Source organism: Planococcus citri, chromosome 4 (genome assembly GCF_950023065.1).
Source record: "Planococcus citri chromosome 4, ihPlaCitr1.1, whole genome shotgun sequence".
Lineage (NCBI taxonomy): Eukaryota > Metazoa > Arthropoda > Insecta > Hemiptera > Pseudococcidae > Planococcus > Planococcus citri.
The window spans coordinates 17,113,127-17,127,895 of NC_088680.1; the positions used below are offsets into that span (position 1 = coordinate 17,113,127).

General features: G+C 34.6%; 2 protein-coding genes across 2 annotated transcripts; both read right to left on the minus strand.

Annotated features, from left to right (window-relative positions):
- Positions 1-1,701: 1,701 nt before the first annotated feature.
- Positions 1,702-10,032, minus strand: LOC135842474 (uncharacterized). The gene is made up of 3 exons (XM_065359954.1): positions 9,671-10,032; positions 8,302-9,315; positions 1,702-3,581 (listed from the first exon to the last, which is right to left on the minus strand). Exons 1-3 carry the CDS (start codon positions 9,681-9,683, stop codon positions 1,855-1,857), a joined length of 2,754 nt encoding a protein of 917 aa, XP_065216026.1. The 5' UTR covers positions 9,684-10,032; the 3' UTR covers positions 1,702-1,854.
- A 385-nt stretch (positions 10,033-10,417) lies between these two features.
- On the minus strand, positions 10,418-14,223 carry LOC135842475 (uncharacterized). Its single transcript, XM_065359956.1, has 3 exons — positions 13,960-14,223; positions 12,823-13,803; positions 10,418-12,472 (listed from the first exon to the last, which is right to left on the minus strand). The coding sequence occupies exons 2-3, from the start codon at positions 13,787-13,789 to the stop codon at positions 10,731-10,733; spliced, it is 2,709 nt and encodes a 902-aa protein (XP_065216028.1). The 5' UTR covers positions 13,790-13,803; positions 13,960-14,223; the 3' UTR covers positions 10,418-10,730.
- Positions 14,224-14,769: the final 546 nt, after the last annotated feature.

Consider the following 14,769-nt stretch of genomic DNA (forward strand, 5'->3'; position numbering starts at 1 on the left):
ACCAAAAATCGAAAAACGCACTTTAGCACTTGAAATGTTGACAGGTGATAAATTTTTGCCTGATCTTTCGATCTATCTTTGTACGGTTTGAAGAATTTTGTGCAAGTCCTACGTTGGATCGCAAAATCTGCGATTTCGGCTGACCTGTCAATCAAAATGCCTGCCATTTTGTAAGTAGGGCCACTTTTTTCTGAGCAAGGGCTAGAAATGTTCCTTAAGGCTCCCCCTTTAAGAAAAAAGTTGTCCCAGAGGATCGACGGGGTGGAGGTAGGGAGGGGGGTGCAATAGATCCTTAAGCTGGCTCCTCGACTAACTTTGATAAGACGCATTTAGATAGGTGTCCCCATTTACGATTTCAAGTTTCAAAAAAATCAACAAATTTAAAGCTAAAATTTTTCAATAATGCTCTTAAAAAAATTGATCGAAGTTTTTGATTTTCCCCCAAACTTTCACCAATTTACAAAGCTCACTTAAAAATCTAATCAGTAATCGTGACTGAATTTTTTGGCTCAAAATTTTTCAAAAATGCTCAAAACACAAATTTGTTGAAATATTTGTAATTCTTGTAAATTTTTAAGTATTCAAAAAATCATGGCTCAAATTTTCGGCTCAAAATTCATTTTCAACGAAATATTCAGATTTCTCGCGAAATTTTAACCTACTTTGATAGGTCATATGGTACTTTTTCAAAACTCCCAAACATGACCTCATGTTTTCACCTCAAAATTCTTCAAAACTGTTTTTTTTTAAATTTTGACCGAATTTTTGATTTTTTGTCAAAATTTTAACCGGTTTTAATCGATTACGTGACAATTTCTGCGAAAATTCCCAAAATCATGGCCCGATTTCGATACTCGAAATTCTTCAAAAATGCTCAAAATCCATTTTCGTCGAAATATTTTGATTTCTTGCGAAATTTTAACCCATTTTGATGGATCACATCACATGAAATTTCTTCAAAACTTCCAAAAATCATTTCATTTTGAACTCCAAGTTCTTCAAAATTGTTTTTTAAAAATTCAGACTGGGTTTTTCAAATAGGTATGCTCAAAATGCATTTTCTCCGAAATTTTTTTTTGAGAAATTTAAACCCACTTTGAACATTTTTTTCAGCTTGAGTCATTTTGAAAATTGACTTTTTTGTCTCTATCCTCCTCTATTGTACGTAACTGCGAAAATCCAAAATACGTTTTCCAGACTGAATTTTTTGGCCCACAAAAAAGAGTTGAATTCGATTTCCAAAAATCGAACAGAAAGTAAAAAACCAAAGTCATTGAACAATGAAAAAATTTCTAAAAAATTGTTATCAACGAGAAATTTGGTACACTTGATGAATACTCAAACAGTTTTTTTCGTACATTTGTGGATATGATTTTCCTGCACTATAAAATGCATATTTTTCGTCTCAAATTTTTCATTACAAGAAAGTTACAGACTCGAAAATGTAAAAATAAATTACGAATTACGAAAAATCATTCATTTATTATCAGAAAAAAATTAAATATACATTGAAATAATAAATAGGTAGGTAGAGGTACATGTATCTTTTTGGACATAATTATAATTGACAGGAAAGTATATTTTCGTCAAAATAGAACGTTTAAATAAAATTAAAATAGGTACAATAATATCAAACGTTGGACAGACACAATTATATGAAACAATTTTTTTTTTATTAAATACAGCCAGACAACTAAAGTGTTCAACAGAAAAAAAAATTCATCACAAAATATCACTTAAACAAGACAGACAATTATATGAAAAAAAAAAAAAAAAAACAGCCAGACAACTGGTGTTTACCTAATAGGAAAAAAATCATCACAAATACATATTACTTTAAATAAGATTGAATTATCATTTCATAGTCTTATGGACAGCAAAAATACTACTAAAATTATCCAACGTTCGAACAAGAACCCATGTTCGGTTAAAAGGAGAATACCGCAGAATTTTATTTTTGGCAGAAATAAATAAAATATCACGATCGCATTCCGCCAACGACACCAAACCTTCGTACGAATTTTCAATCATACTCCAAGTTTGAACTTTCCAATGAAAAAACAACGTTTCCCATTTGAACAAAACACACAAATCGTTGCCAATCGAACTCGCTGCAATGGGAAAATCACTCCACTCGATTCGTTCGCCAATTTTGAGCGATGGCTGAACAGGTATATCCGGTAACCTATTCCAAGTTGTTTGTTTAAAATCAAAAAACGAAGTAATAAGCTCTCCGGAGTGATTAACCGTTGGTGATCTTCGAAACGATATTTTGTACAGCATTTTTCCATCACTGGTGAACCACTTCCTGCTACTTTTCGATTTCACAAATGTAATCCATCGATTCAGATGGAAGCAGTATTTAAGTAAAATGGTATCTCCGACGTAGTACACTTCATCGTTGCAATTTAAAATCGTGTAAGAGGAGAACGAATGCATTCTGGGATCGGTGGCCAACGAAATGAACTTTCTTGACGTCGGAATATAGGCATAAAAATGAAATTTTTCATTCACGTTGAAAAGCACGAATAATTTATCATCGATTACAGTCGCCGAATAATGACTAATTGAAATCGCAGCTTGACCAGAATAAACCGGTAAAGTAGTCGAATTGATGGAGACAATTTCGTTGAAATCTTTATCCACGATACTTAATGCTCCGTCTGTTTGTAAGCCAATAAAACAAGGCATTTGGTCATTCTTCAAACATGGACCGGAATTCAATGGCACGAGCGTGGAAGAAGATAGGCATTTGATGAGGAATTCCTTGACGTATTTTAGCGAATGCTCGACTGAATTTTCAGAATCAGGTTTTTCCAACTTTGGTCGTTTAACGTCGAAAGCGAAATTTCGATTGATAGCTGCGGCGATTTCGTAAACCTGGCTGTATCTTTGTTCCATATCATGAAAGATCCATTTCGAGCACAGGTCGACTACTTCATCGGCGGAATTCATTTCTAATTCGGGTAAAGCGACAATTTCCTCTAGAATTTCCAACGAGATGTTGTTAAAATTACAATCGACGAATTCCGGAAACATACCGAGAATACGATGGACCAACAAGGTGTACAGATCTGAAGTTCTTTCATTTTCGTACAGGAAGTGAAATAGATCGAAAATTACGTCGCCGGTGATTTTACACAAAGAATTCAAGAACCACACGTAGCATTCTTCGTACAGATCGTCTATTTGTAAGAATTTGCTAGTTTTGAGCAAATTAATCATCGAATATTCCGAACCGATCTCATCTATTTTTCCTTCGTAAATATAGCTTATCACTTGTTCGAAAGCTGTGGCGTCGATTTCGTCGATCGTGTGGGTTTCTGTGGTCAGTTTTGCAGATTTTTCGTCGTTGGTGCTGGAAGATGGTTTTTTGTTTTTGGTGAACAGGTCGTAAAAGAAACGTGACGATAATAATAGCTTGATGCGATGCAGTTTGAAAGAGAGCCCTTTGATTACGATGACGACGTCGCAGAAATACTCCTTTTCTAGAAACATAGTCCATGTGCTGGGTTGGTCGATGGCGTTTATGATACGAATTGGGGATTCGTCGGAGATTACATCGGATAGCTGCGAAGAATCTGTGAACAGAAAACGTTGTAAATGATTACCTATTTAAAATGATGAATTTTTAAGTTATGTTTAAGTAACATTACAGTTTTTTTTTCAAACACATAGGTAGTTATATTAGGATTTTTAATACCTATCCAGACTCATTGTCATTACCTTAAATTTCACCAAATTAACCAACACACCTTTTAAAATCAGATTTTTGAATGCTTCAAAATTACATTGCTCTTTTTGAGTGTACTTTCGAAATGCAGGAATTTTGAATTCGATTAAAATATTCTTCCAATAGCCTAGGTAGGTGAAGTATATGTATATTTCCTCTACATTTTCAAGAAACCTCAATCACAACTCGTCAACTTCGATCGAGCTGAAATTTGACTCACTCAGAACTCTTATCAAATTTTTCCCTAAAAAATAAGTAACTCGAGTAACCAAAAAAGCTCGAAAAAGTAAGCTAAAGGTAGGTAGGCGATCAAAAAAGTAAAAAAAAAAAAAAACGCGAGCAAAACATTTTTAACGAAGAAAAAAAATACCAAAAAAAAAAACAACAGAACATCACAACATTAAAATAAATTTGATTTTTAATTTTGAAAAGTTGAACTAGGTATTTTTAAACATTTTGATAAAAAAGCTAGACTTTTTGAGATTTTTTGGCAACAAAATGAGAATTTTTGTAATTTATGACAAAAAAACCTACGCGAGACTTCGACAAATTTTACCAAAAAGAAAATTTCTTGGCAAAAATGAGAGATTTTTGAATAGGTACCTAACAAGGGAACCTCTTGAGGTGTCACACTCCGATTTGAACGGGACCGTGATTTTTGGAAACAGCATAGTCTAAAACTTCCAAAACAAATTTTCTGCTGCCCAAGTTCATTTTTCGATTTTTGGCGAATTTTTGAAAATTCAAAATTGACTGTTTTTGGCGATTTATGCTCTTTTTTTAAAAGTATGTACTTGATCAGTAAAAATGGTCAAAAAAGTCCCAAAACTAATATTAATTACCCAAATCCAAATTTCACAATTTCCAGCCATTCTGGAGCCTCCAGCGCGATTTTTCAATTTCTCCAGAATTTTGAATTTGCTCCAGAAGGCGTGAACATGAAGTTGGGCAGCTAAAAATCGAGTTGTATATTACTTGCACTCGACCTGTTCAACGTGTTTATCCACATTTGAGCCGATTTTGAGAGTGACACCTCACTTTTTGACCAACTTTTTTCAAAATTAAAAAATCCAAAAAATATCAAAAGATAACCGTTTGTGAGGAAATTTTTGAAATTCACGTGAATCGCTGTATTTCATCAAAAACTAACCCCCGGAGCGCAAATTCCACCATTTGCAGCCGTTTTGGAGCGAGAGTGACACCTCAAAAAGCCACTTTTGAAGTGTCACTCTCAAAATCGGCTCAAATGTAGATAAACTCGTTAAGCAGGTCGATTGTAATATTCAACTCGATTTTTAGCTGTCCAACTTCATATTCACGCCTTCTGGAGCAAATCCAAAATTCTGGAGAAATTGAAAAATCGCGCTGGAGGCTCCAGAATGGTTGTGAAATTGCTGGAAATTGTGAAATTAGGATTTGGGGGGTTAGTTTTGGACAAAATACAGAGATTCGCGTAAATTTCGAAAATTTCCACATAAACGGGGAACTTTTGATATTTTGGATTTTTTAATTTTGAAAAAAGCTGGTCAAAAAGCCACTTTTGAGGTGTCACTCTCAAAATCGGCTCAAATGTAGATAAACTCGTTAAACAGGTCGAGTGTAATATACAACTCGATTTTTAGCTGCCCAACTTCATATTCACGCCTTCTGAAGCAAATCCAAAATTCTGGAGAAATTGAAAAATCGCGCTGGAGGCTCCAGAATGGCTGTGAAATTGCTGGAAATTGTGAAATTAGGATTTGGGGGGTTAGTTTTGGACAAAATACAGAGATTCGCGTAAATTTCGAAAATTTCCACATAAACGGGGAACTTTTGATATTTTGGATTTTTTAATTTTGAAAAAAGCTGGTCAAAAAGCCACTTTTGAGGTGTCACTCTCAAAATCGGCTCAAATGTAGATAAACTCGTTAAACAGGTCGAGTGTAATATACAACTCGATTTTTAGCTGCCCAACTTCATATTCACACCTTCTGGAGCAAATCCAAAATTCTGGAGAAATTGAAAAATCGCGCTGGAGGCTCCAGAATGGCTGTGAAATTGTGAAATTTGGATTTGTGAGGTTAGTTTTGGACAAAATACAGAGATTCGCGTATATTTCGAAAATTTCCACACAAAGGGGAAACTTTTGATATTTTGGATTTTTTAATTTTGAAAAAAGCTGGTCAAAAAGCCACTTTTGAGGTGTCACTCTCAAAATCGGCTCAAATGTGGATAAACTCGTTAAACAGGTCGAGTGTGATATACAACTCGATTTTTAGCTGCCCAACTTCATATTCACGCCTTCTGGAGCAAATTCAAAATTCTGGAGAAATTGAAAAATCGCGCTGGAGGCCCCAGAATGGCTGGAAATTGTGAAATTTGGATTTGTGAGGTTAGTTTTGGACAAAATATAGCGATTCGCGTATATTTCGAAAATTTCCACACTAACGGGAAACTTTTGATATTTTGGATTTTTTAATTTTGAAAAAAGCTGGTCAAAAAGCCACTTTTGAGGTGTCACTCTCAAAATCGGCTCAAATGTGGATAAACACGTTAAACAGGTCGAGTGGAAGTAATATACAACTCGATTTTTAGCTGCCCAACTTCATATTCACGCCTTCTGGAGCAAATTCAAAATTCTGGAGAAATTGAAAAATCGCGCTGGAGGCCCCAGGATGGCTGGAAATTGTGAAATTTGGATTTGGGGAGTTAGTTTTGGACAAAATACAGCGATTTTCGTGAATTTTGAAAATTTTCACACAAACGGGAAACTTTTGATGTTTTGGATTTTTTAATTTTGAAAAAAGCTGGTCAAAAAACCACTCTTGAGGTGTCACATCCCAAAATCGGCTCAAATGTAGATAAACTCGTTAAACAGGTCGAGTGTAATATACAACTCGATTTTTAGCTGCCCAACTTCATATTCACGCCTTCTGGAGCAAATTCAAAATTCTGGAGAAATGGAAAAATCGCGCTGGAGGCTCTAGAATGGCTGGAAATGGTGAGATTTGGATTTGGGTAAATAATATTAGTTTCGGGACTTAGTCTGACTATTTTTACTGATCAAGTACGTACTTTCAAAAAAAGCATAAATCGCCAAAAACAATCAATTTTGAATTTTCAAAAATTCGCCAAAAATCAAAAAATGAACTTGGGCAGCTGAAAATTTGGTTTTTGGGGTTTTAGACTATGCTCTTTCCAAAAATCGCGGTCCCGTTCAAATCGGAGTGTGACACCTCAAGAGGTTCCCTTGTAAGTAAGTAGGTATACATAATTTTTGAAAAAAAGTGAGAGTTTTTGGCATTTTTGGACAAAAAAAGTCGAATGTTTGGGCCATTAAAAAAAAAACTTCTGGAATTGCTCAAATTGACGATTTTGGATTTTTTTCAAAATTTGAGATATTTCAACTACCTAGTAAAAAAATGCACTTTTCAACTCGTCATCTCGGATTTGCAATTCAACAGTTCTAATCGATTTGGAAAAACGAATTTATGATAAAATTGAATTTTTAGCAGCCGAAGTTGATTTCAATTTTCAACCACTTCTGGAACGATTTGAAATTGCTGGAGAAAAGTCAATTGTTTTTTAGCGGCTCCAGATCGGTTTATAAATGATGCCAATAAATTTTTGGGATAGACTTTGGGATGGTAACAAACATTTTGAATAATTTGTTCGACGATTATGGAATTTTTTTCAAAATTTTGAGATTTTTTCAACTCGTAAAAAAAATACACTTTTCAACTTTTCAACTCGAATTTGTGATTCAACGGCTCCAAAATCGATTTGGAACGTCGAAATCATGATTGGATTAAATTTTCAGCAGCTGAAGTTGATTATAACCACTTCTGGAATGATTTGAAATTGCTGGAGAAAGGTCAATTTTTGTAGGAGGCTCCATGATCGGCCTGAAAATGATGCCAATCGATTTATAGAGGTCGAATTTAGGGGATTGCAAAAAGTTTTGAGCATAATTTGTTCCAGAAATTGATTATTTTAGATTTTTTTAAAATTAGAGATCTTTCAACTTGTAAAAAAAAATACATTTTTCAACTCGTCACTTCACAGATTTACAAATCCCCAGCCCTAATTGATTTGAAATGTTGAATTCATTATAGGATCACGTTTTCAGATATTGAAGTTTATTGCAACGCTTTTTGGAGCGATTCGAAGTTGCTGGAGAAAATACAATTATTTTTTCTGAAGGCTCCAGATCGGCTGGAAAATGATGTCAATCGATTGGAAATGTCGACTTCAGTATGTATAAACCAATATTCAAATTTTTATCTCCATTTTTGCTCTTTTTGTAGAAAATTATTCGTTAGTAGGTAAGTAGGTACCTATCTCAATAGGCTATTTCAGCCATTTTCAAAAATTTTCTACAAATCGAAAAATTAACTTCGGCAGTTGAAAATTTTCAGCTTGATTGAGTTGACCAAATGTATAAAGATTCTCTTGTCAATAAGTATACTTTCAAAAAAAAACTTTGAATCGTAAATTGAAAAAAAAAAAAAAATGAAAAGATGAAGTTGAAAGAAATTACTTAATGCACTGTGTGAACTTCAAAAAAAAATGAAAAAAAAAACGCTTACCAAACAAAACATCTCCATGGTAATGAAGCAACTTGTTAAACAATTTTTCCACCTGTTGTACTCGAGATTTATCACCAATCTGTTTCGCAGAATCTATTATCGACTGCTCTTCGTCGGTATTGCAATAGTGAAAAATTCCATAACGATGTTTCGTCGCATTCACCAACTTGATCAACTTAACGACACGAGTCTCGAAATCATGACAAATCCATCCGGCACAAATACGCCCAATCAAACATTTATCTTGTAATTCATCCGTCTTCCTATGTAACAAAATCCTAAGGAGTCCTTCGTACGGCATTGATGAAAATTTTTTCATTTTGTAAGCATCGAGCAACCGATCGGAAAAATATTGACTGACAGTTGGTAGTAAATAATCACATTTGGATTCGTCGAACAGCCTGGAGCTGAGCATGAAGAAGTATAATTCGATCATTTCGTGACAGATTTCTTCCTTCGATTTAATGGTTTTTTCGATAAACTCTTTGAATACGTCTAAATCGGTTTCCATCTCTAGACAGCACATGTTTTTAAACAAGTCGACGAAATTATGTTTCTCGATTAAGCGTTTCAAGTCTTTTCCATACATGATTTGAATAATTGGAGAATATACGTCGTCTTCTTGAATTGTCTCGACAATGGCGTTGCTAATGTCTTCTCCATCGTTGTCTTCGGCTAATCTTGTCAGATACTTTGATTTTGACGCCAATATTGCTCGATTCAAGTAATATTTATAAGTATATTCTCTTTTGTAATTAATCCAAGTGTCGCCGAGAATGCTCGTAATTTTTAGAGGGTTACCGAAATAACCATCTCGAGGGGTTTTTAATAAAAGTTCGAAATCGTGCTCGTTATTGTCAGCATTCGTCGATCTGGTTACTGTAAAATTTCGCCATGATTCGTCGTCAGAAACGGTACTGCAGCTGTCGTCATTGGAATAATCATCAGTCGCGCCGATCGTAGGAGAATTATCCATCTGAGAGTCTGAGGACATGTCTAACGTGTAGGTAGCTTCTGTGAAAAGAATTACAAAATGTAGGCGTTAAAAATTAGCCAAAAGACGATATTTATGTAATACTAAGTACCTAAAATCTCTGCTCTCACATAGAATTACTGCTCTCAACCACTTCAAAATAACAACTATGCTCTCTGCAATTTGCACAATTACTTCTGATAAATACGAGTACTTATAAATTCAGTTTTTATCATAAATAAAACCTTACAAGATGAGTAGATACAATTTAGACGAAACTTGAGGCATACCTATCTTAAGCATCGAAAATATCACACAATTTGTACTAAATTTTATAGAATAAGTAATCGTAATAATTATTATCACATCATAAATGAACAATAATTCGTAGCCTACCTGTGTACACCATGTAGTTAGTTTAATGGAGAGAAAAACTTCTAAAACAAGTCGGATTAATAATAAATTATTCAAGTGACTTCTCACGTACGAAATAAATTATTTCATCTGCATTTAAGCACAAAGCAGGAAAAAAACTGCACTAGTTCATGATCGATTACGGAGCTTTACTTTTCTCACTTATCAGCTGGAGCTCGTTGGAGAATGAAATAGTTGAAACAGATAAAATGAGGTACCGAGTGGCTGATATGACGCAACTCGCAAACTATTCTCTTCGTGTTCCTTTTACACAATCTTAAATAATTATATTTTTCAAAAGCTAGATAGGTGCCTAGCTACCTACGAATAGTTTTTCATGTTATAATTCGTATTTCTGCAATAAAAAAATTCAAGACAGCTAGTCTAATTTGCTTTTTTAAATTATATTTACTCAATCAAAATTGCTAAAAAGTGTTTTGCTTTTTTCATTTGCCAAAATTGCAGGAAAATCCTCTTTTTTTTTGTTCAAAATTCTGGAAATTGAATCAAAAAGTTTCAAGAGAAGTGGCCAATTTTTTGAAATTTGTACATATGTTTGAACGAAGTGAAAAAAATTCTAAAGAAGCAAAATGGACATTTCGCGAAGTACATAGGTAGAGGTTAAATTTTTTGTCACGTCGAGGAAAAACAAACATAAAAGGCCAATTTTTGACTATACAGAACGAGAAATGAATCGAATACTCGTGGACAAAAATTTTCCAAACGAAAGAACAAAATCAAATTAATTAATTATAATGAAACGAACAAAATTGTAAATACGTTACCTTAAAAATATCTCGGTACATAGAATTGAAAATTTATGTTTAGCTTTACGAATAAACAGTGAACTCATTTTACGTACAGGTATGCATAAGATCCGGAATTTTTTACAATCACTCAGCACATAAAATCGTAATTCCGAATCAAAAAACATTGAAATATCATTTACCAAGAAAAACTTGGAATATCAAAAATAAAAAAATAAACGCCTTACTTATTCAAAAAAAAGCCTGAGCGACGATAAAGCAATCATGCCAACGGATCATTTCATAATTGTATGAACGGCAGAAATACTCTCGAAGTTATCCAGTTTTTGATCTGCGATCCATTTTTTGTCATTAGGAGAGTACAGCTGAGCTCCATTCTTGGTAGAAATGAACAAAATATCGTCAGCACGTTCAGTAAACGTGGTGAAGTCTTCATACAAATTATCAATACTACTCCAAGTTTGACTTTTCCAATGAAAAAAGAAAGTCTTTGATTTGAACAAGACGCAAAGGTCATTCTTGATTACATTCACTTTGATAGGTAAATTATCCCATTTTTCAGGTTCCTTTACCACGAGTGATGGCTTAATAGGCATATTTGGCAACAACTTCGCTGTTTTTGTCTTGTAATCGAAAACATAGGCCCGAAGAACATTGGACCAACCTTGATTCACTGGTTTTTTCAAGGATATTGTGAACCGGACTTTTCCATCACTCGTAAACCACGTTTTACCATCATTACTTCGCGGTTTCCGAACAGTAATCCATCGATTCAAATGGAAGCAATATTTAAGTATAAGTAGACCCGCAGAGTAGTATATTTCATCGTCGCAGGTAAAAATCGTATACTCGACTGACGAATGCATTCTGACATCGGTAGCCAACGAAATGAATTTTTGCGATCTCGTAGTCGGAAGATGAACAGAAAAATAGAATTCTTTATCGATATTAAAAAGTACGAATAATTTATCATCGATGATAGTCGCTGAATGACGATTAACTGAAGTATTAGGCTGTGTCGAATAGGTAGGCAAACCTTTCAGGTTTATGGAAACGATTTCGCTGAAATATTCATTCAAAATGCTCAACGCTCCTTCAGATTTGACGCCAATAAAACGGGGTTTCTGATCATTCCTGAAAAATGGATCGCAATTCGATGGCACAAGAGCAGTGGACTGCAGGATCTCCGTGAAGGATTTTTTAACCCAATCTAACGAATAATCGGCAGAATTTTCAAGTGTTTCTAATTTCAGCGGATCAATTTTCACGGTGTAATTTCGATTAACAGCTTTGGCGATCTCGTACATGTGATGGTATCTTTTTTCCATATCGTGAAAGATCCATTTCGAGCACAGGTCGACAACTTCGTCGGATGTTTCCATTTCTAATTTGGGTATTGCGACGATTTCTTTCAGAACTTCCAAGGATACGTTTTTGAAGGCATTATTATCTTCGAAGCCTGGCCAATATCCAAGAATATAAGCGACTACAATGTTATACAGATCTGAATTCCGTTCATTCTCATAAAGGTAATGAAATAAATCGAAAAAGTCACCAGTAATATGGAGCTCATTATCAATATCTAAGATCCAGGAACGACATTTCTCATATAGATCATCTATCTTCAAAAACTTGCTAGCTTGGAGTAAATTCATTATAAGATCTTGCGAAGTGATCTCGATTTCTCCTTCGTAAATGTAGTCGATTATTTTTTCAAAAGTTACTGCGTCGATCTCATCAAATGTATGTGTCTCGATTATCGATTTATCTTTTTCAGAATTTTCGTTGACTAGAAAATCCGATGATCTGTTGTTCTTGGTTAAAAGATCGTAAAAGAACGGCGATGCGGACAGCAATTTGATACGGTGCAATTTGCAAGGAAATCCATGGACGTCGATGATGAGATCACAGAAACGTCCTTTTTCCAGAAAAGTGGCCCATCTGCTAGGTAGGTCGATGACGTTTATGATACGATTCTGAGATTCGTCTGATATTTCATCGGCCAACTGCGAACAATCTGTAAACATAGACGAACAAAAATAAGAACTTTTGTCTCACAATTCTAGTATGTATACTATTTTGTATTTTAGGTTAATTCTTTCATTCGGCTCAGTTTTACGAAGGCATTTTACCTATATGAACTGAAAAAGATCGCAGATCGATCTGCAAATAAAATTTCACACTAATTTACCTATCCAGTCAAAGTTGACGTTTACTTTTAGGAACAGATTTTCAATTTTCAGCTCACATCAATCTTCTCATTCTCAAGAGTATAAGTATTGATTTAAAAAATAAAAAATTAAAGCGAAATAAATCTAACTCTGCAGTTGATTAATAAAGTAAAATATAGGTTAGGTACCCACTCACCAAACGTAATATCACCATAGTAATGATACAACTCGTTGAAGTATTTTTTCAGTTGTTGCATTCTGAGATTTTCATCGATCTTCTTCAAAATATCCATTATAGATTGCTCCTCATCTGCACCACAATAACGGAATATTCCATGGCGATGTTTGGTCGCATTCACCAATTTGATCAATTTGTCGACACGAGTTTCAAAGTCGTGACAAATCCATTTTGCACAAACATGACCGACTAAAACCTCATCTTGGTATTCATCTCTGTTTTTATGTAACAGAACTCGGAGTAGTCCTTCGTAGGGCATGGATAAAAATTCTTTTATTTCGTACGCTTCGAACAATCTTTCAGAGAAATAATGACTAACGGTTGGTAGTAAATAATCACATTTGCATTCTTCCACCACTCTCGAGTTGAGTAAAAAAATATATAACTTGATCATTTCGTGACATAATTCCTTCTTCGGTATGATTGTTTCTTCGATGAACTCTTTGAATACGTCTAAATCGACTTGCATCTCTAAATGACACATGTTCTTTAACAAGTCGACGAAATTACTCTCACATATCACGATTTTTAAATCTTTTCCGTACATTACTTCAATGATGGGAGATAACATGTCGTCTTCATGAATTATACTCATAATCATTGCTCCCATGTCTACTTTTACGTTGCCTTCCGACAGCCTCGCAAGGTAGTTTGATTTGGAAGCCAAGACTGCTCGATCCAAGTAATATTTATCGCCTTTTTCGGTGCAAATCCAAGTATCGCCGAGGATACTTTTTCGTGGATTTTCCAATAACAGTTTGAAATCGTGCTCTTTGTCATTGGCATCTGTCGACTTGGTTATTTTAAAATTCTCCCACGATTCGTTGTCAAGTGTGACAGCGGGGACATCACCGCTAGAATGGTTATCGCCATCGGTTGTAGTTGTTGTATCGATCGTAGATTTATCCAACTGAGAATCCGCCATATCTGATGTTGCTTCTGAGAACAAAACACATATAACGGTTTATTACTAGTACTTCGTAAAAAGTAAGAGAAAGTTCAAAAACAAGTTAATGTCAGGATTTAGCACTTTCCAAAAAATATCACGCCATGAGTGATAATCCCGAATTAATATAGCTACATAATTGTTCGTACCTGTACTGTTGTGATCACCAGTAGTTGATGGCTGTACAAAGCTTTATCTACTCAATTCAACTATGAAGTATCTCAACGATCGGTCACGGGTCAATACACTAAAAAATGCAAACCCTGTATGATAATTGATATTTGAGTCAATACTTCAATAGCACAATCATATCAGATGTTGAATCATATCATGGTCAATAAGATAAAAATGTAAAAATAGCCACCAGGTGATGCTGTTCATATTGTGCAGTGCAGGGTCAGATTGGCCAATGATTGGCCCGTCGCCCGGTGGTGTGGTGCGGTACAACTGATAAGAAATCAGTGCATGCGTATTCGGTATTTTCTTTGTTTTCCATTCACCATTCATGTAGAAGAAGTAATTTGCAAAAAATAGACTTTCTGAAAAGGAAGCTGAAGATGAGATGAGTTCCCTTAGACCTACGCCGCTTTTTTAATTTTTAATCTACTCTTTGTGAAAACAACATAGCTAAAATACTCAGCCAAGATCTTAGATAGTACATACATACTACTATAAGTATAAGTGCATTTTTTCGATTTTTGGAGAATTTCCAAAATTCAAATTTGGGCCAAAAATGCGAACGCGAAAGCATCAAAATTTCATCAAATTAACCTAGAAGGCCAGAAAGCTGAAATTTGGGATATATACCCTACCTGCGACCTATATAAATTGTCAATAAATCGATTGAAATGTTTCTGAACCCTTTTGAAGCATTTCTTAGAGCCTCTGGCAGATTTTTGGAACTTGAAATTTTCATGAAATTTTACCAAATGAAGTTGGTAAGCGAAAATTTACTCTGC